General features: G+C 46.0%; 1 protein-coding gene across 4 annotated transcripts in view; it reads right to left on the bottom strand.

Moving 5' to 3' along the window:
- The window catches only part of LOC146798974 (uncharacterized), a 384553-nt gene that overhangs the window by 73276 nt on the left and 286697 nt on the right, over positions 1–24580 (bottom strand). For all 4 annotated transcript variants that reach the window (XM_085628024.1, XM_085628026.1, XM_085628027.1 and 1 more), the window contains one exon: positions 5232–5801. In XM_085628024.1, coding sequence (XP_085484150.1) covers positions 5232–5801 — 570 coding nt within the window. The remainder of the gene's footprint in view (positions 1–5231; positions 5802–24580) is intronic.

Here is a 24580-nt window from a genome sequence, read left to right as displayed (position 1 = left end):
CGTCACTCCTGTTATCCGGAAACAAGAGAGAGGGCGTTGTGGACCTGATGAAAGCATTACTAAGGCGTCTCGAATCATAAGACCGAACGTTAGGTGCGCCATGTTTCAGGGATTCTGCTCATACACAGAACTATGCGCAGGAAACCAGGACCTCAGTGAATTGTGGTGTACCAAAAAACTCACTTCAGTACCCAGAACCCCTATCCGACTAGCATCAGTGTCTCATTCGTTCTCCGTATCATCTCGAAGCTACCAATGATTAGACAACCCAGAACAAGCGACTTACAGTACTCTCAGGAATGGGGGGAATTAGAAACACCTTTTCATTATTATTCTCATATCAGTCCACAACAAGAGTAATCAGAGACACCATATAGTTTAAAATGTTTATTTTTAACTACGTGCACTAAGATGCAGTATTTTGGCTAACATGAGCAGACAAATGATTACAAATAAAACCATCAGCATTGTTACAATACCATATAAAATGAAGGGAGAAATCATGTTATAAATGATAGTGTATTATTGTCACTCTCCCTTCATAAGAAAGCTAGTATTATTAAACTATTAGAAGGTCTCTAGGTTTGAATGGGGAGCCCCATACCGTAAAGATCAGCTTAGGTGAATCACATCACAGGTTCAGCTCTGCCCTGTGTCTGGAAAAGGTCTTCTCCAAAGTGTCTGAATCATGTATGCAAAATGCAATATTAAAGGCACTCGAGTTTCATATATTTGCAGCTGTGTGCGTGTTATGGCTAGAGTGTGGTCCGATCAACATGAATTCAAAAGCATACATTGTTATTTGGCCCCGACTGTTTCTGCACACAGTGTTCAGACCAAGGTCACGGTGCACGTCTAGGGATGTGAACAACAGACCGGTCTCATGTGAAGAAAAAGCGAGCAAGCAGTTTTTCTCATAATAACAGCTACCTGCAGTGTTGTGTGCAAAAGCAACAAAAGTGGCAAGATGGGGTTTTAAATCTTAAGATGCTTATGCTAACATAGCAATGTGTGTACCTGGAGCTTCGTCTCCACTACAATCTTATGGTTTGAGACTGCTCAGTTGTATAATGATGCTGGTTCCTGCATACATGACAGACTGACTCAGATCGCAGGTAAGCATGGTGTACCTGATTCCAGGATGGTGCTCTTAGGCTTGGTGGATTATTGGGGAGGCTGCCGAGCCACAAGACTGGGACTTGGGACTGCTAGTAGCTAAATGAGATGTAGGCCTCCCCACTGGCGGCTGAAACATGGCCCCATCCATCAAGGTATGGACCCAAGGTATGGACTATTGTGCTAAATAGAAAGAATATGTGAATAAATCAAGGTGTGTTTCCAGGAGTACCATAATGTGTGGGGCAAATAGTGGGATTGTTTCCAATGATTGACATAAACGTAATTGATCATTTATTGGCAAACACAATGTGATTTCATTTGATTTGAATCGGGCACCTGACCTGTTGTAACTGCTACACACACTTTCAAATTGTTAAAATAAAACACTTTGAGGGAACAAAACATTTTGATCCCTCAAACCAATGTTACTTTATACCAACTGTTGGTACTGAAAAGACCTCTGCATGGTAAAATATATGTACCCCTGCCCTGAATGCCCAACTGTATACTGTTGTCTGGATCCATAATGCTGATTTTTGTTGTCACGGTCAAACATTGAGTATGCATGTGTTCCATGGCATAATCCTATCTCACGGACTGAAATCTTGTTGGACCAGGATGGGGTTCCACAGATCTACCCTCTAAGTGGTGGAAGGCTACTGCTTTCACCAAGAGTTAAGCAGCACGAGTGCGGGGGTAGCAGCATACCGTGTAGTGATCAGTAGAAGGGAACAGGCCCTTTTTACCCTGTGTCACTGGAGTGTAGGCTAAAGGCTCACTCACCTTTTAAAGGTTCCACTGCTGTATGCTTAACTCACCCTCGTCCTACATCAGGTAGATGTAGAGTGCTGTGTGGCAAATGAGTGATGACTCCACGCTGGATGTATGTGTGCCTGGGAAGTGTACAATACAGGCATAGAGCAGTGCTGTGCAGTAAATTCATGGTTAGTGCATGTACTGAGTTTATGTATGCCTGCGAAGAATACAGTACATGAGAGATGTAGTGCTGTGCAGTGCATGCGCGATGAAAGCAGGTAGTGGGTGTATGTGTGCTTGCGAGAAGTACCATACATGAAGGCTAAAGTGTTGATCAGCGCGGCCATGGCGAGTGTGTGTACTGGCAATGTGTAGGTTTGCAAATAGCACACCATGGCACAGTACAGAAAGGATACTGTACAGAGCAGGGAGCACAGAGTGATTGTGTGTGCTGAATGTATGTGCGTTTGGGACGGCACAATGCATAGATGTGAGAATACAGGACAGTATGTGTGCTGTGTATGTACACTGAGTGCAAGTGTGCCTGCAATGATACATTACATGAAGGGCCTTTGGTTCCATTTTTGGTAACCCAGGCCTGCCTGGTGAAGACCTGAGGAGGCACACGGAAGGAAGGAAGGAAAGAAGGAGAGAGCGGGAAAGAGAGAGCGAGAAAGAGAGAGAGTGAAAGAGAGCGAGCGAGAAAGAGAAAGAGAGAGAGTGAGAGAGAGAGAAAGAAAGAGAGAGAGAGTAAGAGAGAGAGTGAGAGTGAGCGAGTGAGAGAGAGAAAGAAAGAGAGAGAGAGAGAGAGTAAGAGAGAATAAGAGAGAATAAGAGAGAGTAAGAGAGAGAGAGAGTGAGAGTGAGAGTGAATAAGAGAGTGAGAGTGAGTGAGTGAGTGAGAGAGAGAGTGTGAGTGAGTGAGTGTGAGAGATAAAGAGATATATATATATATATATATATATATATATATATCCATCCTGTATACTTTAAAAAGGTGCTCTTTGATTCAGTGATAGGTCGCAAAGGAAGGGGCCAGGAAACATCTAAGGAAGGAGATTGAGCCGATAAGGGAGTCGTAAAGAGTAGGGCTGGGAGCACGGGATTTACCTTTTGATGCACACATCACTGTGGCAGACATCCCAGTGTGAAGGTTAGTCACGCCCATGGCCTGTGTTGTGGGACTATCAGTTTCGGAGACTCTACCACTGTGATAGCATTTCAAGAGGAAGAAGAGAGAGACAAAAGTATAAACTTCAAAAGAAGCAGAACCCTAACATGAAACTTCAAAGATCCAGACTCTAAATCACATTTGATGTCAGGGAATGGACTATAAAAAGGGGAGACTGAGACCCCAAAGTCCGTCATCTGCCAATCAACTAGACGGGCTGTGTGAGAAATGGAAGCTCTGCAAGACTTCTGCCTGTGAGAGTGGAGGCCAATGCCTGCCAGTCTCCCTGCTGGGTGAGGGCTACATCACCCAGGGAAACCAAGACCACCTGCCCTGGATTCTGGAGCACCAGCACCTGCCTGCTAGCCAAGAATAGTGTGCCCTGTGAGGAAGAAAAGAGTGGTGGAGTGAGCAAGGTCCAGTTGGGAGCTGTATCGAGAGAACGGCTGTGCTCTAATTTGGTTGCTGCCCATGTGAAAGAGTAATTCACTAAGTCCTGTATGCCAGGAGAGGGTCCCCGTGGACTGAGCCATTCAGGGAAGTACCAAGCCCAGAACCGCCTGTTTGCAGTGACCCTGTATGCCAGAGGGGACCATCTTAAAAGTGACTGTGGCGACAAAATGGCAACAATTGTGTGAGCCTTAATGGCGACCGCATAGGTCAGAAAGGGCCGTCGTGGTATCTGTGATTGCACAGGAGAAGTCTACACCTTGCCAGCAGGTACTGCAGCAACCCATATGCCAGGCTGCCGGTTCTGGGTTTTACCCAACTCATGGATTCCAAGGGATGCAGAGAGGACTGCGCTCCGTTGCTGGGAACCGGACTGGAGCACAAAGATAAACACCTTAGCCTCATGTGGGGAAAAACTTAACTTACCGTGCCAAAAGAAGCTGGCAGCACCTCCAATTGCCATTTGGGCTGGCAGCGCCGCACTGGAGAGAGCCTGTGAGTGCCACGAGCAGCTGGACTCCTATGAATAGAACCAGAGCTGACAAGTGCCTGTGGTCAGAGCAACCGCAGAAATGCTGAACACTGGAACAGGTTAGACTTGACATGGATCTGAAGGGCCCAGGGGGACTCGCTGCTGAAGATTCTGTGGCACCATAGACACTTATTTCCTAACATTCAAAGTGGACTATTGAGTAAGGCCTACAACTGCGAGTTCTCTTGATGTGGTGACCTGTAAATAGGGAATAACCCAGACGACATTGCAAGGAGGAGTTTGGGACAGGGATTTGCCAGATAAGTACTAGAACCCCGACCTCAAGGGGATTGTGTTGTTGCTTATAAATGTTATTTCTTTGAATGAGTAGAGTTAGAAACAAAATTCTTATTTTTCATATAAAAGCAAGTAAGTATTTGACTGGACAATGATTTATTAACATGAAGCAGTGCACTTTAAGTTCTAAGTCCTGTTCACTGATCAGTGTCTACTCTCCAAGAGGGAGCCTTTCACTGCTTGCCCACAGCTGCCACTGAGAGTCAAGTGCAGAAGGGGTACTTGTCACAATTGCTCAGGATCCATAGTAGATGCAGCCCAAGGGCATCAGGAGTAAATGGCCTCAACCACCACAGTTGGGGTATGCTGGGGCTACTGGGGCCCGTGTCCCTCTGAAAGGAATTCTGACACCAACACTTACAATTCATGCAAACCGATTAAACTTGTGCAAACCAGCACAGTACATAGACACATCCAAAATGTTTGCATATTTAAACCAATGAAGTTGCTATGTGAACCACTATGATTGATATAACCTAATATTTGTCACATCTGAAGTAACTGAATTTGACCAGTTTAGGTCTTCAAAGTAAAGCCAGGGGCTTTCCCACAAACCTTTGGCCGTGTTTTACCTTTTAACGACCAAATGCCTCAATGCCGTTTTCAGAGTGCTGAGTCAGCCTCAATTTACATATTCATTGGATATCAGCTTAATTTGCTTTAATAGGATCCATTTCTGCAAAATGCATGAGCATTTGGGATGCTCAGTGTTTTATAGGTGAACCAAATATCAACAGCAAATATACACAACGTAACATGTAAAACATAAAACGAAGCACACAGAAGACAAGAATTTACATTCAAATACCAAAATTAACACCATCTTAAGCCCAAATCATTTCACAAAAAATGAGAAACATCCAAATTATATACTCCAAAAAAATACATCTTGAAACTAACGTGTACCTTCATTTCTGCAACTCGTTGCTTTTTTCTTTTTATTTTTTCTCCTGCACACTCCAGAGCAGTGAATCCTTGCTTTCTTTTCTCTGTAGGTGGCTTGGACACTCTACTTTCACAGCTGCTTCCAGATGTCAGGTGAGGCTGATGCAAAGCTGCCTTCACTATACCTCCAAGGAGGTCGGTGGATCTTTCAGGATGTATTCCTATCAACACAAACTGTCCTGAAGGAAAGCGGGCCGCATCACTGATGACCCCTGAGTCCATGGACTGTTCAGAGGGTTGGACAACCCCAGTTGAGCAGCTCCAAACTTCCTCACTTGGGTTTGCTAAAGGCATTTCTAAATCCAGAGGCTGCATAAACACATCATTAGCTACAAGTACTGTGGACACAGTGTGACTGAGACAGCATTGTGGATGTTCCATGGAAGAGAGTTCTGCTAATGCAGAGCACATCTGTGTTTTGTAAGCCCAAGAACGAACCTCACTGTATGTTTGTTGTGGCTTTATACCATTCAAACTACAATCTGAGTGTGTTGACGTTTCCTCCGAGTCTCCATCATAGGGATCTAGAAACTGAGAAAACAAATCTGTGAAAAGTACTGCTGCATTGGATGCATTGTCTAAGAACCACAAACCACACCACAGAAAAATACATTTCATTAAACGCAACCATCAAACTGCAAAACATCCACAATGGTGCTTTGGTAAGAGTGATGTGAACGTTCATAACAAAATGTGCATCCACCTATCAATAAAGTTAGTTTTAAAGAAAATAATCCCATCATCACTAGAACCACAAGGAAAACGAGTTTGAATCAAACAAAAAAATAGAATATTAAAGTAAGAAAGCGGGGTGTCTTTGAAAGGTGGTACTAGACATGCTGCCTCAGGTGGAAATGGGGCAAATCAACACTTGTCACAGTCCTAAACAAAAAATGATCAGCACCCACTATTTTCTGATTATCTCCAATAATACATCAGGATTGAGGCAGATTAATTTAATATTGATTTTTATAAAAGTAAATGGTGTCTCAAAAGGTTTTCAAATCCACATTAGGTAAATCTCTATCAAATATATAGAGACGCTTTAGTTGATTATGAAATCCTCTATTCTTGTTACTACAAAAATTGATCCTCCAAAAGTAGCTAACACGTTTCGCCCCGTCTTGGGACTTCTTCAGGGCTTCAAGACACAGATAATATATACATATTTAAAAACAATATATTTACAAAACACCATTAAAATACACAAACAAATGTGCAAACATCTAAGTGCATAACTAAGCATGTGCAAAAAATCAGAACGTCAGGGGTACAATCCTTTTTCAAATCCGCTGAAACAATTATACTGTCTCAATCTCTTTAAATAACAATTGATTGATTAATGCCATGCTCTTTTACTAAGCAAAAAATAAATCATATAAGTTATTTACTTATACACACATCGTATTTACTAAAGAGAGAAAGATCATGTAGATTTGTATCCGTACACACTTAGGACAACATTTTTAAATGAGGCCCCCTTCCTCTTCCGACATTCTCTAATCAGTGAAAGAGTTTGTGAAGGAAGTAGGAATGAAAGAAGAGGGAATAACAGAAGAATTTATATAAGACATCACATTAGGCGAGAATGTGATCTCTAATACGGTTTGTCATTTTCTTGCTAAAGAGAGGGACAAGCAAAGTAAATCGCGTTTTCCAAGTATTTGTATTACTATGGGGATACTGAGAACACGTTATATCACAGGTATCAGAGTATTGTTTACCTTAACTCTAGTTTACTAGTTTTCTCATTTCAGACACATATTTTTCTAGGGTTCTAATAATAGATGTTGATCTGTAATAAAAGGGCCATATCTAATCAGTTTATTGAGACTGTTCCAAGGATACCCCTAAATGACTAAGTATATTCAAACATACCTTTATAATTTAAATGTTAATCACCGGTCCTGGGTTGCAATCAAGTTAATCAGAAGTAGGTTCTGGCCCATGTCGGCCACCGCATCTAGTTAGCCATAACCAAACGGTGAATATATCTTCTTTTACAATTATATATTTTTTTAAACAATGTATAAGTTTGTCTGATTAAGCCTACTTAGTTGTATATGGAACGCATATATTGTTTCCAAAACAGTCCTTACTAGGGCACAATAGTTATGCCTGAGACATGATGGAAACAGTCTTATTTTAAAAAAACGACACAAGGTGTATATATATATATATATATATATATATATATATATATATATATTCACTGAAAAAACCATAGGTTTCACACATGTTATAGTTAGCGGAAATTTTACTGATAAAAAACCAGTGAAATTCCCCCGTTATAGTTAGTGCAGGCAACTATAATTCACGCGACCGCAATCCTCTGCTGATGCTAATACTGTATTTAGACACTTATTTGCCCATGTCTTCTTCCATACATTTTTAGCTATACATATATTACAAATATTTTTTTTTCATAAAGACACATATGTCATCAGCAGAAGATTGCGGTCGCGTGAGTTATAGTTGCCTGCACTAACTATAACGGGGGAATTTCACTGGTTTTTTATCAGTAAAATTTCCGCTAACTATAACATGTGTGAAACCTATGGTTTTTTCAGTGAATTTGCAAGGTTTTTTAAATGCTAATTCCTAACTATAACGTGTGTGAAACCTATGGTTTTTTCAGTGAATTTGTACGGTTTTTTAAATGCTAAGTTACTTTACGCCATTCGTGGCGTGCGCGCCCACTTAACGCAGTTCGTTCCGTGCGCGCACGGTGCGCTTCGCGCACCGTGCGCGCACAGTAAGCACGCGGTGCGCTTCGCGCACCGCGCGCCCACTTTACGCAGTTTTTAGAGCTCCCTAATATCTAAACTCTTAAATCTGCTTTTCATTTATTTATTTTTATTTTTTTACCGTACGCTTACCGTAAGCTTACCGTACGCGTACCCCGTGATTTTTTAAAAAATCAATAAATGTTTTTTTTGTACTTTTCTGTCCTTCTTTGACCCCCTTACAAATGTTAGGGGGTCTGTAACTCTCCTCATTGCCCCCTTTTCTTGTTTTCACTCTTTTTTTTTAGAGTGAAATACACAAAATGGCGGCCGCCGCTTCCTGGTTTCGGCCGATTCGAATGTTTACTAAGATCTAAGAGCCAATCAGAATCGCGCTCGCGCACGCCACCGTACGCTTACGGTAAGCGTACGGTAAGCGTACGGTAAGCGGGCTCAGATATATATATTGATTTAAAGGCTATTTTCTCAGAATCTACTGAACAGATTTACACCAAACCTACAAAAGGCACTTCCTTGACCTAGGGACTACCTCTCTGCCAAATTTCGAGTAATTCTGTTCAGCCGTTCGGGCTGTAGCTCGTTCTAAAGGTCCTATGGAAAAATGCATGGGAAAAACGCGTTTTGGGACCCCCCTTTTATCTCAGCCCCCGCTTGACGGATCCCCCCGAGACTTTCAGGGAAGGAGCGGAGCGTAGCGCCCCACCTATTTTGAGAAATTCGCGAGGATTCATCGACCGGCGCCAAAGTTATTCAAAATAGAATGTTGAGGTTTTCCTATGGAAAAGGGGTCCTAACTATAACTACCTACTGGCGACCGCCAGTAGGTAATATATCCGAGAGAAGCCTATTAGGAGACATGAGCAATGTTTTTATTTATTATTTGATACAATCCGAAAACGGACCGAATAAGCTCGAATAAGCTTTAAACGGCACAGAGAACTTATAGAGTGAAGTGCTGGGTGGGAATTTAGGTGAGCCAATGGGAGGAAGGGGAAAGGAACACATGGACCATGTAATTAGCATGCATGTGCTTGAGAGAGACAGCAATATTTAGAGGCGGCGAAATGGGAGTATACCGCCGTTCTTCCACCTCCCACATACATGCAATTTGGATCAGGGTGTTAAATAAGAAAAGTATCAATTCAAGCATTTCCTTACATTCAGCTTGTCTGTGACTATTTGGAGAAGCAAAGTGTGTCCGTGTCTTTACTTCTGCAGACAGTTATTGCATCAGGATACTGGGCTTCCAGAAAACAATATCAAAATGCAAGACGAACAGACAGAATAAATGTCAGGTTGTCAATAATAAAAAGAAAGGCATTTTCCAGGACAACCTAAACAAATGGCTAGCTATAGCAGAAACCTCACTGCATTGACCACTTTACCATGTTTTGGAAAGAGGGGAACTCCTACAATAGACATGCAAACTTGCAAGCTGTAGGGAAAGTTACATTGGGGGGGAATAACCGTGCTAGATACAAGTTATTTAGTGTTTATCGGTTATAAATATCAGGCTACACAGCAGTAATAGTACATCAAACAAAGTGCATTAGAACAAATCTACACATATGACCAGGTTGTTGTATTATATAGGGTTATCAAAACCTCTTTATTCAAAAGTTCTAAAATGCTTTGGTCTGATTCACATTATATATTTTTGTTGTTTCATACACTTTCTTATTAAATGTTAATACATAAAACAGACTGCAACACGGTCACATATCCATGAAAATCATGTATACAAACATAGAAAATACAGAAACTACACAGACATGATAAAATGGCTTCATATGTTAAACATTCAAATGTGAAAAAGAGGTCCATGAACTTTGAACAATTCGAAGGCTGGCGGTAGATGGAACTACACGTGTTTCGGCTATGGAGCTTTTATCAGGGAAACTGTCTCAACTTTCTCTATTTATATATATATTGAATGTAGATATGGGTATTAAGATCGAGATAGACGGTTTCTTGTAGTTCTAAACCATCCGGAAGAACCTGTCCGAAAGATAGGAGGAATGTGCTTGCCGATAGATATGCTTTATTTATTGTCTGCTTCTTTCTGGATGTCCACTAGTGGCCACAGGGTGGACACCAACATCAATATGATGACCAATGATGTTCTGGGGATCCTTAGATGGACTACTTCAGTGTTGGTTCTATGTGACGTTATTGGACAGATTTTGTTATTTGGTGGGTGCTCCTGCCCAAGTAAGATTCGAGATCCCAGCTTGAGGGATTTATTCAGTAGGTATCTTGCTTTCACACACAGTAAATAACTTGTATCTAGCACTGCTTATCCCCCCAATGTAAACTGACCACTGTACCAACAACTGAATACAAATATGTTAATAATATGGCGATGCACCTCCAAAAGAATTTTCTAAAATGAACAAAAATAACAAACAAATCTCACCCTCCAACTGCTTATCCTGTCAGAGTGAACATTCCTCGTAAGCAGCATGAACTAAACAACTTCTCAAATCTAAGAGCTCTAGTCCACACAAAGTCAATTCATTCAACAAATACACTCACACCCCGCTAGAGCAATACCATTTACTATTTGCACAAACAACCTGATCACTATCCTCACCATAATTGCCCCATTTTGGATAGACTACATCAACGTCATTCAACATCCTTCATTTCGATTACAAATTAAAAATGCCAGCTACCGACTACATCAGAAGGAGGAGCATTCAGAAACCTGAAATCAATCTGACTTGGGATATTTGTTCCAAAATGTGTCCAAAGAGAAGAAACCCTTTTCCCTAACAAATACAACAGACAGGCAGAACCCCAGTCATCAAGCAACTCGTCAGACATGGAGAAAAAAGAACCTTGGAAAACAACATTGAATAAACTGAAGAAAAACTATGGCAGTTTAAAAAATTATATCTAAAACTTAGGTACATGGAAAATGAGAGAAAAAAAAGTTATTTGCCTGTGTTAACAATATTGCTGGTGGAGACAGATCTTCCCACAGATTCCTCACCTGATGAATCATCCTTTCAGACTTCACACTGGTCCAGTAAACGTTTCAGCAGCAATAGATCTCCAGCACTGCCAGGTGGCACAATGTGGCTCCAATTGTGACTCCACCTCCAGGCATAACAAGTTATGCTCCAACCAGGACAATGGCATCTGCATATAAACTTTATTCATACCCCACCAAAGCATGGGAAGAGGAACCAAAAGTGCAAAGATAGAGACAAATGCAGCATATAACATATCTGCATAGCTTGAGATCTTATTTGCCTGGCCTAGCAGTTCGGGCTGGACTGTTCCAATTGGGCACAGGGTCAAGACTGTTTTGCAAATGGCTGGGTTCAAACTGGAATGGCATGGTGAGCAAACAAATGATGGATTTAGGCCCAGATCTCTGTACTGTGGTGAATGTATGACATTGTTCTGCAAACTGTCCATCAATTGTTGTTTTAGCTTTTGTCACCCGAGTGGGAAGGGTATGCCCAGACGTGGGTACCGTGCTCTCCATGCCACTGGAGTCAAGCTATCCTGGCTGATGAGGGGTGAAACCCTGAAACCGGCCCTAGGATGCTTGTTTCCAGTCCAGGGAGGACCTGGCCTGGCAGCTCGGGCTGGACTGTTCCCATTGGGCACAGGGTCAAGACTGATTTGCATATGGCTGGGTTCAAACTGGAATGGCATGGTGAGCAACAAAACAATGGATTTAGGCCCAGATCTCTGTACTGGGGTGAATGTATGACATTGTTCTGCATTCTGTCCATCAATTGTTTTTGCATTTGAGATCTTGTTAGTCATGGCACTAACTACTCAGGAAGGGATGGAGGGCAGCGAGGAATGTGCTGGAAGATTATGTATTAACCAGAAATATTGTTACCAACGGTAACTAACTTCTTCTTCTGTTGATACACCTTCCTGCAGATTCCTCACCTTATGAATGAGCTCCAAGGCAACACCACCCTTTGAGGTGGGATAGAGTACTGCTTGTCAACCAAGATTCTTGCAACATTCATAAGGAAAAGTACCTGTACTCTGTACACCTAAGTTGCGAGGCAGTAGTGCCTGGTATAAGCATGCAAAGTTGACCTCCCAGCATCCAGGTTCAGTATAAGGAGGCAGCCTGGATGCCTCTGGAGAAAGGTATTGCGGCAGCTATGAATGCCCTTTGGAGGGTCTTTCTTGGCCAAGGAGCAGCAGATCTTGATACAGAGAATGACCAAGTGCAAAATGGAGCACTTGTTCAACGAATTGTACTTCTTAGTTCCCGCAAAGCCCACAAAGAGCTGCTTATCCACTCACTGTAGGACTGGCCTTTTAGATAGTCGGGCATTGCCAGATGGGGCAGCTTGAAAGGGCCATAGTATGGATTTTTTTTTTAATCCCATCAGGCCACACACTGACCCATCTGGCAGTGCCACGTTTCCAGACTGCCTGAAAGGCCAGTCCAACATTGTATCAATTATGTCCTGATAGGTGTGATTGATCTAGCAAGATACCAAACATATGGAGTCCAGTCTACACAGTCGCTCCTTGTCCTTGATTGAGTGTGGAGGAGGAAGGAAGGAAGTGTAATAGACTGTGCCGTACAAAATACAGAGACCACCATGGGTAAAAAGGATGGGCAGATGCGAAGAACTAACTTATCCAGGTAGAAAATAGTGAATGATTAACAAAGTGATAGGGTTTGAAGTTCGCTGACCCTATGAGCTGAAGTTATTAACACAAAATTGCATTCTGGGTTGAAGTCACAATGGACAACTGTAAATCAGCTCAAAGGGGGTGCCATCAAGATTAAAATCTCATTAGGAAACAACAAAGTGGGAGGAAACAAGTAAAGCAAGCCTCACCACTAAACCGTGATGGTTAATCACGCAGACACAAAGACAGACCAAGCCGACAGCCATCAAATGTAGCAACCATCATACCCTATTATGTGAGGTACTAGGACAGACTGTTCGCTGTTCTCTGGAAAGTTCTGATGGAGCGCAGAAACCCTGGTAACGGGGAAAGCAAACCCGTACCGGTATCCTCCCTTCGTCACAGACCCGACGTCACACTAACTCATTCACTCATGCAGTCATTGGTGGGGTCCATAACACCAACAATCACACTGACCATTCATTGGTCTGCACACAGTTGGAGGGATGAGCGGTTCAAGCGCTCGACATGTGAGGGGAGTACCTTATAACCTATAGGGAAAGAAAAGTTAATTTACCAAATATACATCAATATCCCTTCCACCTACAGATCTCAATCCTAAACATCAAGGCACTCTTCCCACGTGGTCAATGGACCAAATAGTTGGATTGGTTGATGGTGATCTAGAATCAGCTAAAACACATTTTAAGATTTAGATCTTACCCTTCTCAATAAACCACAAACTCATTCTTTGCTAATCAATATCTGTTTATCTAAAATTTCTTTGAAGAGTTACATTTCCATTTGGAAAGTTTATATCAAATTTCAAGTAAATCGCAGAACATTATATTTACCTAATCTGGCTATCTGAAGTCCTCTAAATCATTGGGTCTGCATATTCAAATCTGTTGTCATTCGTCTAAAAGTTCGAGGTTCTTTGCTCAGCACGCTACAGTCTCGAAAGATCGGTAAAGACCAGAGAATTAGGAAACGTTCGCAGTCATCAGGTAATTGGGCAGCATCCGGACCATTTAGGATTCAGGAACGCAGCAGTCACCCTAAGTAGTAGAGTTCGCGTAGCGTCACCGTCGTCGTCATCGGAAAGAGTGATTGAGACCCTCTCTATTCTACCGTGTATTTTTATAATAAAATCAAAAGTAAGAAGATACATTTTGTTATTTTACTACGGTCGTGATTAGTTGGTTGAGATCGTTCGATTGAGCCTTTTTGGGATTTTGCTACAGTTCAAGGGGTGATGTCACAAGTCGGTCCATTCTGGTTTTCTGTGATAGTCTATTGTCTTTCGTCTTGGCCGTCATCCCACGGTGTCCTTGTTCTAGTACACAGAGATCAGGGTTCACGACGAGGTCTGGAAGACTTTGTCGCTTTTTAGAATTTAGGCCCAAACGCCAACTTAAGCGAAACAAACACAAAAGAGTAATTTTTTTTTTTTTTTTTTTAAAACCTTTATTACAATTTCGAAAAGATACAAGTATGGGCCTACAACCAACAGGCCGGCCGCTAAACGCAGTGTAAACCTAGGCACGACTTAACATGCACATCAATGAAGCAGCAAAAGAGTTACTAAAGTGCTAAATATCGCAGTCAGCCACAGCCGCAGTCCCTAAACAAACAGGAAAGGTTTCATATTTTTGAAAAACATAAAACATCAAACTCACAAGGCAGAGGAGGTTAATGGCAGAAACATGTGCTCCTCGTATCGAGGGAGTAAACCAACCCGGGTAGACAGAGGGGGGCAAGGCAGAAGCGACAAAGTCGCATGTCGCAGGAGCATACAGGAATGCGGGGGCTAGGGAGACAGAGCGGCGTCCATCTCACGCGTCTGGGGCGGGCGCAAATACCTCCACGATAGGAGTTCCAGGGACCCCACACCTTAATCCACTTCCCAGGCTTGCCTCTCGCCACATACACCGTTTTCTCTCTAAACATACACCAGTCCATGTGTTCCTTCCACTCGGAGACCGTTGGCGGCCTCTGGGAGCCCCACAATTGTGCGATGTCACGCTTCGCTATCATATAGCCTAGAGTCACCCATTGCGTCTGCGTCACATTGTAATCAGTCGGCTCCCAGACATTCAGCAAGCATCTACGTGCCTCCGGCAACAAGGCAACATGCGTGACTTCTTCTAACACCGCATGCACTCTGCACCAAAACCGAGTCACCTCCGGACACTCCCACAAGATACGGAGAAAAGTCCCCAGTAGCCCACAGCCTCGCTTACACAAACCATCCACCGAATACCCCATACGCAGCAGGCCAGGCCCCGTGATGTACACTCTATGCAGTATCTTAAGCTGGACGAACCGCAATCGGGCCGGGATAGCCACCTCTTTCGGGGAGGCCACCGCTGACACCCAATCCTCGTCGTCCAGTTCTATACCGTCTGCAATCCATGTCTCCCGCAATGAGGCCAGCAAACCCATTCGATCATGGATAAGCTTTTTATAAATCAACGAAATGGTGCTATCCGGTACATAGCCATCCAATACTCTGTCTTCCAACGGGGAATGCTCCGGAATAGCCGCCACGTCTGAAAACACGGAACACAAGGCATGATGAACTTGAACATACCGATAGTATTCCCGATCATTCAACTGGTATTCCGTTTTCAGCATGTCGAACGTCTTATATTTCCCTTTGGTCCAGAGATCCCCTACCGTGCTGATACCAATCGTATCCCACTTCTCGAAGCCTTTCGTAGTATACAGACAACCCAAACGCTGGGACGCGTACAATGGCGTAGCCCGAGTCAAGCGATCCCTCCACCCCATCGCCGCATTTGCTGCATGCCACACCTGCACCGCGACCCGCGTCGGGCCCGTCAACCGCGCATCAAGGGACCCCGAGTATAGTGCTCGATTATAGTCTCCGCCTGGCAGTAGCAATTTGTCCATCTCAAAAGCCGGGTTCAAAGCAGGGCCATACATCCCGTGATTGACGGCAGCCAACTGGGAGGCCCAGTAATATCGCTTAATGTCAGGGAGGGCGACCCCCCCGTCATACCACGGTAGGGTCAGTTTAGCAAGAGCAATCCGCGGCCGCCCATCCCAAAACAATCGACGCTGGAGACACTCCACCTCCCGAAAATAACGGGCCGGCACTACGTCCATAGTATTCTGCAGGGCGTACAAAAAGCGTGGTAGCGACATCATTTTGAACAATGCTGCCCGGCCGAGCGGCGAGAGCGGCAGCCGCCGCCAACCCGCCACATCCGCCCTTAGGCGCTGAAGGGGGGGGAGAAGATTCCGTTCATACCGGGCCACCGGATCCAGGGTTATAAAGATACCCAAATACGTGAACCCCGACTCCGCAATCTGGATAGGGCACCCCCGCGGAAGGGGGGGGGCCTCCCCGGAGAGAACGTATACACAAGACTTAGCCCAGTTAATTACCAATCCGGAGTTGCGACCAAAGGAGCTCAACACATCCACCAATACAATGAGCGATTTACGCGGAGATGCAAGATACAAGACGATATCGTCCGCATATAGGGAAACACGATCCTCGTATTCCGGCGTCCATCTAAGGCCACGTATCGAGGGGTGCCACCGCAACCATTCCGCAAGGGGCGCAAAGAGAAGAGGCGACAGTGGACATCCCTGTCGGGTGCCCCTACCCAAAACAAAGGGAGCCGACACCCGTCCGTTGACCACTACCTGTGCCAGTGGGTTGTCATAAAGCAATTTCACCCAACCGATAAACCCCGGGCCAAACCCAAACTTCGCCAACGCCGCCCAGATGTATGGCCATTCCAAGGTGTCGAACGCCATGGTAGCGTCCAAGGACGCCAAGATGGCCGGCTCACGAATGAATGGGGCGCGAGCAAGGACGCCATGCAGTCGCCGCAGGTTCAAAGCGGTATTGCGATGGGGTATAAAACCGGATTGATCCTGATGAATCAGGTCGCCCACAACCTGGATCAGACGATTGGCCAGTACCTTGGCGAGGATTTTGGGCTCCGCGTTTAACAAAGAGATAGGCCTGTAAGAAGTACACCGATCCCGCGGCTTCCCTTCCTTATGGATAACAACAATAGTAGCAAGACGTTGGTCAGAAGGGAGGGAGCCCGCCGCCTGAGCCTCAAGGAACATGTCCCGGAGATACGGGGCAATCGCATCTGGGCGCAGCTTATACAATTCGATGGGAAGTCCATTAGGACCCATGGCCTTACCCGAGGCAATGGAGCGAATGGCCAAAGCAATCTCATCTGGCGATAGGGCCGCATCCATCAATACTTTATCCTCATCAGATAGGGAAGGCAGAGTAATATCTCGAAGCAGCAGTCGAGAGTCTTCCTCCGATCGCTCTGAGACCGGAGAGTAGACCCCGTGAAAATACTCCGCAAAGCAATCAACAATGTCACCGGGGTCCGTCACACGCACACCATCCACCCTCTCAATCTCCGGCACCACTCGGCTCTCTCCTTCTTATCCAACCAGGCAATCAACTTCCCTGCCTTATCACCCATATCGTACAATCGCCCCTGTTGCTCCCTGCCCATACTCCTAGCAGATTCAGTAACCAGCGCCTTATAGTCGGCCTGCTTAAGCTCCAGCACATGCAATCTGTCATCCGTAACACCTTGCTCCAAATCACTCTCCAACTCGGTGATCTCATTTTCTAGCCGAACAACCTCCTGCGCCTCGCATTTTTTGGTGTGGGAAATGAGAGATAGGGCCTGGCCCCGGAGCACCGTCTTAAAGGCCACCCAAAGGAGACGGCGGAAGACACCGACCCCACGTTATCATTAAAATAGTGTTCCAAAGACTTAACCAGGTCTGCACGGATCGTGGGGTTTCGTAGGTACCAGGGGTTGATCGGCGCCACCCTCCCCTCCGCCCCCAAGGCGATATCTAGGTGTAGCAAAAGAGGGGAGTGATCAGATATACCGCGTGCCAAGTGTCGCACTTCCCCGATCATCCCAGCTTGGGCCGCAGGCACTAGCATATAGTCAAGCCTTGAAAGACTACCGTGGGCCCCAGAGTGGAAGGTATATTGCGCCTGTCCAGGGTGTTTCAACCGCCAGCAGTCTATCAATCCCAGGGTATCCAGAAAGCCCCCCAGCCAGTTCTGGGCCCGAGGGAGGTCCCTAGGGGGGTGTCGATCTTCAACTCCGGAAACCACTGCGTTAAAATCCCCCCCAAAGACCAAACCCCCCCCCGGAAGCCCAAGTAGCAGGCGCCCCAAATCAGCAAAGGTGGCCGTCTGCAGGCCCGGCTGCACGTAGACCGTGACCAGCGAAATCAATCTACCCTCCCACCTCCCCACCAGCGCAGTGTAGCGCCCTCTGTCGTCGTGGAGCACCTCATCCACCACCAGCTGGAGAGAGGTCCTGACTAAGATGCCCACTCCCCTCGAGCCAGAGGTGAAACCAGAATGGGCCAGGAGGCGATATCCTCGTCTGTTCATGGCATGAAAAGAGTTCCCTATGAGGTGCGTTTCCTGCAAGAACACAATGTCAGGCGAAATACGTTTCAAGAACTGCAGGACTACCCCCCGCTTTATCCTGTACCCCAGCCCATTCACATTCCAGGAAAGAAGTCTCAGTCCCCTACCCCCCATCCCTCCCAGCACAAAATATCCCCCTCCCGGGGAGCACAATCATAATAGCACAGCAAAAAATATTACCCCGCCTTGTGAAACAAACAAACAAACCCCAACCCCCCCCCATCAACCCCCAACAAAACTCCTGCACCCCTGCGTGAGCCCGAACAGCCCCCCCAACATGCAGTGTGCCTGTCGCCCCAATATGAAGAAAGGACAAGAAAAAACCCCAGAAGGAGGAAAGGGCCCCAGCAAGCCCCCCGCAACCTCCAAATACCACGGGGCAAATCGTTACAAACTGGAGTCCAGTGCAGCCACAGGTGCAAAACGTTACCAATACAGTCCATCACCAGGATCACAGTTCCATTCCTACTCCGTCAAATCCTCTCCGCCATCCGACCCTCCGGATCCCGACTCTTGGGCAGGGCATCCAGCCACTCTCCCACCGCCTCCGGCCGGTCGAAGAAGTGGGAGCGACCATCCAACTCGACCCGCAGCCTAGCCGGGAACAGCATCGCATACTTGAACTCCATGTCTCTCAAGCGCCGTTTGATGGCCGAGAATCCCATCCGTTGCTTTTGAACCGCTTGTGTAAAGTCTGGGTAAAAGCTAACATTAGAGTTCTCAAATCGTAATGGCCCAGCCACCCTCGACGCCTGCAGGATAGCGTCTCTATCCCGAAAATTAAAAAGCCGGGCAATGATAGGCCGCGGGGGGGGCACCCACCTTGGGCGCACCCCCCGGGATCCTGTGGGCCCGTTCCACAGCGAAGAACTTGCTCAGCCCTTTGGGTGCTAGATGAGTCACCACTAGATCCTCCACAAAAAGATCCACAGCAGACTCCTCCGACCGTTCGGGCACGCCGATAATGCGGACGTTGTTCCGTCTGGCCCTGCCTTCGGAGTCCTCAAGGCGACGCTCGGTCAGGTCACTGGCGAGCTGCAACCTCCGCACCGTCGTCTGCAAGGCGGCCACGTCTACCGTTAGGCTCGACGCTGCTTGGGTCAATGAGTCGACCCGGTCATTGGTTTTCGACAGGTCCGCTCTGACCAAGGTGACATCAATCAGCACCGAGTCCAATTTGTTAGCCAGAGTATCCAATTGCTGGTTCACAGTCACCTTCATCTCCTCAATGGCCCCCATGACATCCAACAGGGTCAATTCGGATGATGCGCCCGAGGCCTCCTTGGGCGGCTCAGGCGATTTACGCGATCCACTAGGGGATCCCTTTGGCTGTGCATAGCGGTCCATATTGCTGGCCTGGGAATAAGCTCCCCTCCGGGTAGATTTGGGTTTCAGTTTGTCGCCGTCCACTCTCGTCGTCATCGTCAGCGATCAGCAAGGTCAGCACCCTCCAGCACCCGGAGGAAGGCCAGGAGATCCGAGCCGCCAACTGAAAGAGGCCTGTTTACCGTTCAAGACTAGGCCTTGCACTCCGTACTCTGCGCAGCTCTCCCAATGTCCCACGCATCAGTCTCGGTAGCTCAACTCGAAACCGAAAGTGAAAGCACGGGGTCCGGGGCAGGCCCAGCCTGGCATGCCGCTGTTGTTCAATTCGCAGCCGGGCACCTCACCAACCCGAGTTCGGCACCAAGGCCGGAGAAGGCCGCAAACTTCAGATCACCAAAAAACACGTTCCCGGAGTCCAATTTCGATTTGGAAAACGAGTGGCACCTTAGCGCAAGATCATAAACAAAAGCCCATCGAAAAAATCAGGATTATAACAGGATAGATGTGGGAGGTTGCGGAGGCCCCCGGGAGCCACAAGCCTATGCGGCCATCTTGGTTGCGCGCTAGGCTCCTCCTCCCACAAAAGAGTAATTAATGCATAGAAATAATAAATCTGATGTTAACCCCTTACTAATCCCTCCATGTGCTTGTATTTATCTAGCGTATAGCAACATTTAAAGCATTTATATTCACCCTTTTGGTCCTCCTCTCGAGCAACATTACAGAGACATCACAAAAGTAACATGTATCATGCAGTATTCTATTTATTGCATATACTACTGTTAATATGCATACAGATTTTAGTTATAAAGGTTATTTAGCCATGCAAAATGCAAATCCCACGTATATTTTGTATATTAATAATGTTGATTAAAAAAACATGCAAACTCATTTAGTAAAATATTATAATTAATAGATTATTCAATTAGTGATCTCATGCAGAATAGGGGGGGGGGTATACAAAATTTTGTACTACCCACTCCATCAGTACAAAGCAAATCAAGGTCCTCGGAAAGGCGAGATTTAACAGTGTTGATGTCTTCCAACTCACTCCACTGAATAAGTCCAGCAACCTGAGTATATGGATTTGGTCTCTTGACTATCAAAATGACACTGACAAGCTCATCACGGGGGCAGAGGTACTCTAATTAGCACCTCTCAAACTCAACCTGAGCAGCCACAGCATTTAAAGATTGGCGGGGAGGACCTGCGCATCCTCCTGTAACACCAGCTGTGCTTTGCACAAGAGAGGATGGTGTGGTTGAGCTTTAGATGTCAACAGATTGGTGTATCAGATCCCCAACACCCAAGTCTGGGTGATCAGAATCATCTGTGTCGATGCCCTTAAACAGCACTTTTTACAGATGCAGATTTGGCAGATATGTTTATAGCATGTCCAGTTAAACCAGAAGGTATTTGCTAAGGAACCACTGAGATGTAACTATATGACACAAAACTGAGGACACTTCCGTTTCCGGGCCAAGATGAAGAGCTCCACAGATGGAAACACCAATGTGGAGATGACCACACCAATGTAAACTTGGAGGTGTAGCTTCCAGTCATGATCCTCTAATGAGAGGAGACTGAGCGTCCGCCTTCAAAACGAGGAAGCCTGCTGGGTGAGCCACTAACAAAGCACCCCCAGCCCCACACCGTCACTGCTCCTATTTCTAAGGGGAAATCGGCTCCCAACATAGGGTCTATGACCACACAGTGTGCAGTCTGTTAATATAATAGATGATGGTAGTATTGCCCGGCAAATACCTGAATGTTGCTTCCAGAGATGGAATTTGTCAGCCTCTCATAATGCTTGAGTATCTGGGACCTTAGACTCCACTGAAGAGCCATCACCTTCATCTGGCGGGTGGCACCAACAGGATGAGTCTTCTTGGCCTCCTATTCTTATGCAAGACCTGCAGAACCAGCATCTTAGCTAGCATCGAAAACCTTGAAATCATCTGAAAATCAACGGTTCTCTGAAGAGAAAGAAAGATCTTCATGTAGGTTGTGTCCAGAACCTCCCCTATGAAGATCAACCTGTGAGTAGGATCTCGGTGGGAATATGAATGTTGATGCTAAAGCCAAAATCATGGAGAAAAGTAAACAAATGCAGGAACTCCACTTTCATAAGCCAGTCTTCCAAGTATCGAAATACATGGATTTCAGACAACTGTAATGAAGCCTCCACCACTGCCAGCACTTTTGTAAAGACACGTGGAAAAGTTGGGTCTAATGTTAGAACTGGAAACTGATACCATCATGAAACTCAAGTAATGTCTTTGGGCAGAAGGAATTGGAAGATGGAAATAAGCATTTGGAAGATCCAGAAATGTCAATCAGACTCCTTCATTCATGGCAAGTAAGACTTGGCTCAGGAACAGCATTGTGACCTTGTCTTGCCAAATGAATAAATTCAGAAGACCAAACTCATGGATGGTCTCAGCCCTCCGTCCTTCTTCGAAACTTAAAAGTTAAGAGAAAAGAAACCTGTCCCTGTTCTTTCCTATGGTATCTCATCTATGACCTCTTTATACAGCAGAGCTAGGACTTCCACTGCCGCCAAAATAGAGGGATTTGGTGGAGAGCACCTCCTGTTGGAAGGAAAATGAGCTAGAGGAATAAACCGAATGGGACATGGCGTAGACTTTACAGATTAGCTGGATGTCTCAGAGATCCATCAAGATTACCTGTCAATTGGTAAATAAACATGAACCCCACCACCCTATGTTAGTCAGAGAGGTGTAGTGGCACAGAGCTGGAGTGAATGGCAGGACTGTATCTGCAGCTGTTGGTGTTGCTCCCTAGGTCTATCCCAGACTTAAAAGGAGGTAAAAAGGGGTGCTTTAGCTACTGAGGTGTCTGGACAAGCTAGGAAGTTTGTCTCTGCTGGTACCGTCCTCCCCTTGAGTAGTCACGTAACTTTCTATACTGTTAGTGGAACTGTTGCACTGGGAAGGCTAGTCCAAACATGCAAGCTATAGCCCTACTGTTTTTGAAGCACTCAAAAAATTGTCTGATTTTTCCCTGTGCAGCCACTTACCATCAATGGGCATGTCCATGAGCATCGCTTGGACAACTCCAAAGAAGCCAGTGATCGAGACACAGTGTCCACAGAGTCCAGTCTGCACTTCAAGATCTGTTTAGCTTATCCATACAGTTATTGAACAGGTACATAAATGTTTTTTCATGTAGTTTGGCAAGCTGATCACTGTAAGTGTCCAATTCTCACAAGGCATTAACATATCCACTAAGGAGGCAGGTGACATCAGCAGTACTGATCACCTTGTGGAGAAGTGTAGCTCACTGGTTAGAGGAGGCATACCCTGAAGCAGAGGTCAGACCCGGGACCAGGGTTCGATTCCCGACGCGGCAGGGTCTGGAACCCAATTGTCCACGGACTCGATAATTCTCGCTTCGGTGCCTACTCTAAGCACGAGTTCACACTATGCAGCTCTGGGCAACAAGCTTGCTTAATCTCCACTTCGGCCCCCCGCGGCGGGATGCCTGGCTTTCACCTTGGGGATGCCCAGTACGGCTTATCTCACAGGGAAAAACCAGGACGGGTTCCCAATGCAAGCGCCGAGATGCCCAAGGGTAATTTGAGCGCTATATAAGACTGCACATACATACATACATACATACATACAGACATACATCACCAGGCTGCCAGAACCATGCACTTTTTAGCCCACAGAGTCTGCCTATATCAGGAGATGAAAGAGGGAAGGCATTTGGGTTCCAGACTTTCAACTGACAAGTGATAGGACAAATACACAAGCAGCTCAAACTTCAATTTGAACCCAACCGGGGCTATCCCTAGGCCCCACTGGGTTCAAATTGAAGTTAGAGCTGCTTATGGTCCCTTTTTCCCCATAGAATCTGCAGAGGACAGTAGCAGCAGCGATAGGAGGGCCACTAATGGGAGATTTATAACCGCAGGAAACCCACAAGCCTCCAGGCCTCACGCAGAAGTGATCATCAAGAGCCAGAGGTCACCGAGGACGGAGACGAGCGGCCCAAAGTGGCCTGAAGCCGGCTAGTGTAGGCATAGAGAGTGTAACCCAGCCATCGAGACCTGGTTAAGTTGAGCAGGAGGAGTAGAATGACTGGGTGGGAAGTGTTGTGACCTGACGCAGCCCGCGAGCCGCTGACAGACGAGATGAGAGTCGAATGGCCTGCAAAGTCTCAGCGCCCAAAGGCTGTGGGGAGCTAAGCCCAGCCCTGCCTGAGCTGCAAGGCGGAGGAGCAAGCGGACAGCTAGAGCTCCGGGCCTCAAGGCTGGGAGCGGCTGGTGTCAGCTAAGCCGTGCCGCTGCCAGTAACGCGGGTGCCTGGAGTGCTCTGTGGCGCGTGGGAAGCACCCTCTTGTATCAGTGTTGAGTTTTGCTGAAGCAGATCGGTTGGTAGGAGGTGCAAGAAGGTGTCAGAGGTGCTTCCATCTTCAGCAGCTGCTCTGACCAAGCTCTGCAAGGGATTGCCCGATTAGAGAGCTGCGGCTTAGCGTCCATAGCGTTTTACGGTCTCTTGTATCCACTGAAGTGGCCATGCTAGGGCTGGGTGCGGCTTGCGGTGCCGGTATGCCAGCACACTCCCAGTTCATTTAGATTTTTTTCTCTCGTGGAAGTTTTGCAGTGGGCGCCAGCGGCTCTTTGCAGTCCTCAGCCCCGATTGTTTGCTTGGATTGGTTTCCTCCCTCTGTTGCATTGGGCGTCTTCGCCTCCAGTGCATCAGAGTTACTGTGCTGAGAGTTGTCCGCATCCGTGTGAACATTTAGCATTTGACAGCCGCAGGGGTGGTGGGCCTTGGAGTCCTCCAGTGGGGATGACACTTAAGAAGTTATGCTCTGGATGTGTAATCTCCTCTAATTTAACTCTAAAAAAAAGGATAACCACCAGCAGAAACAGAGGGTCTCAGCAGCAAATTTTTAAATCTCATTCATCTAGTTCCATTTCTATTTTAGAAAAATAGATATAGTTACGTCCACTAAGCAGTGGTGGTTTCTAGCTCTTTTTTTGGTTGCATTTTCCTTGTCTTTGGCTCAATTAAGTACAAATGATTGTAAACATATGTTTTCCTCTTCATCTGTAAACGAGTTTCTAGGACTAGCTAAAAGGAGTGAAGAAGATTATTAAACCCCTTGTCTAT

This window comes from Triturus cristatus, chromosome 9 (assembly GCF_964204655.1).
Source record: "Triturus cristatus chromosome 9, aTriCri1.1, whole genome shotgun sequence".
In the NCBI taxonomy this organism is placed as follows: Eukaryota; Metazoa; Chordata; class Amphibia; order Caudata; family Salamandridae; genus Triturus; species Triturus cristatus.
This window is presented reverse-complemented; position numbering and strand designations above follow the sequence as displayed.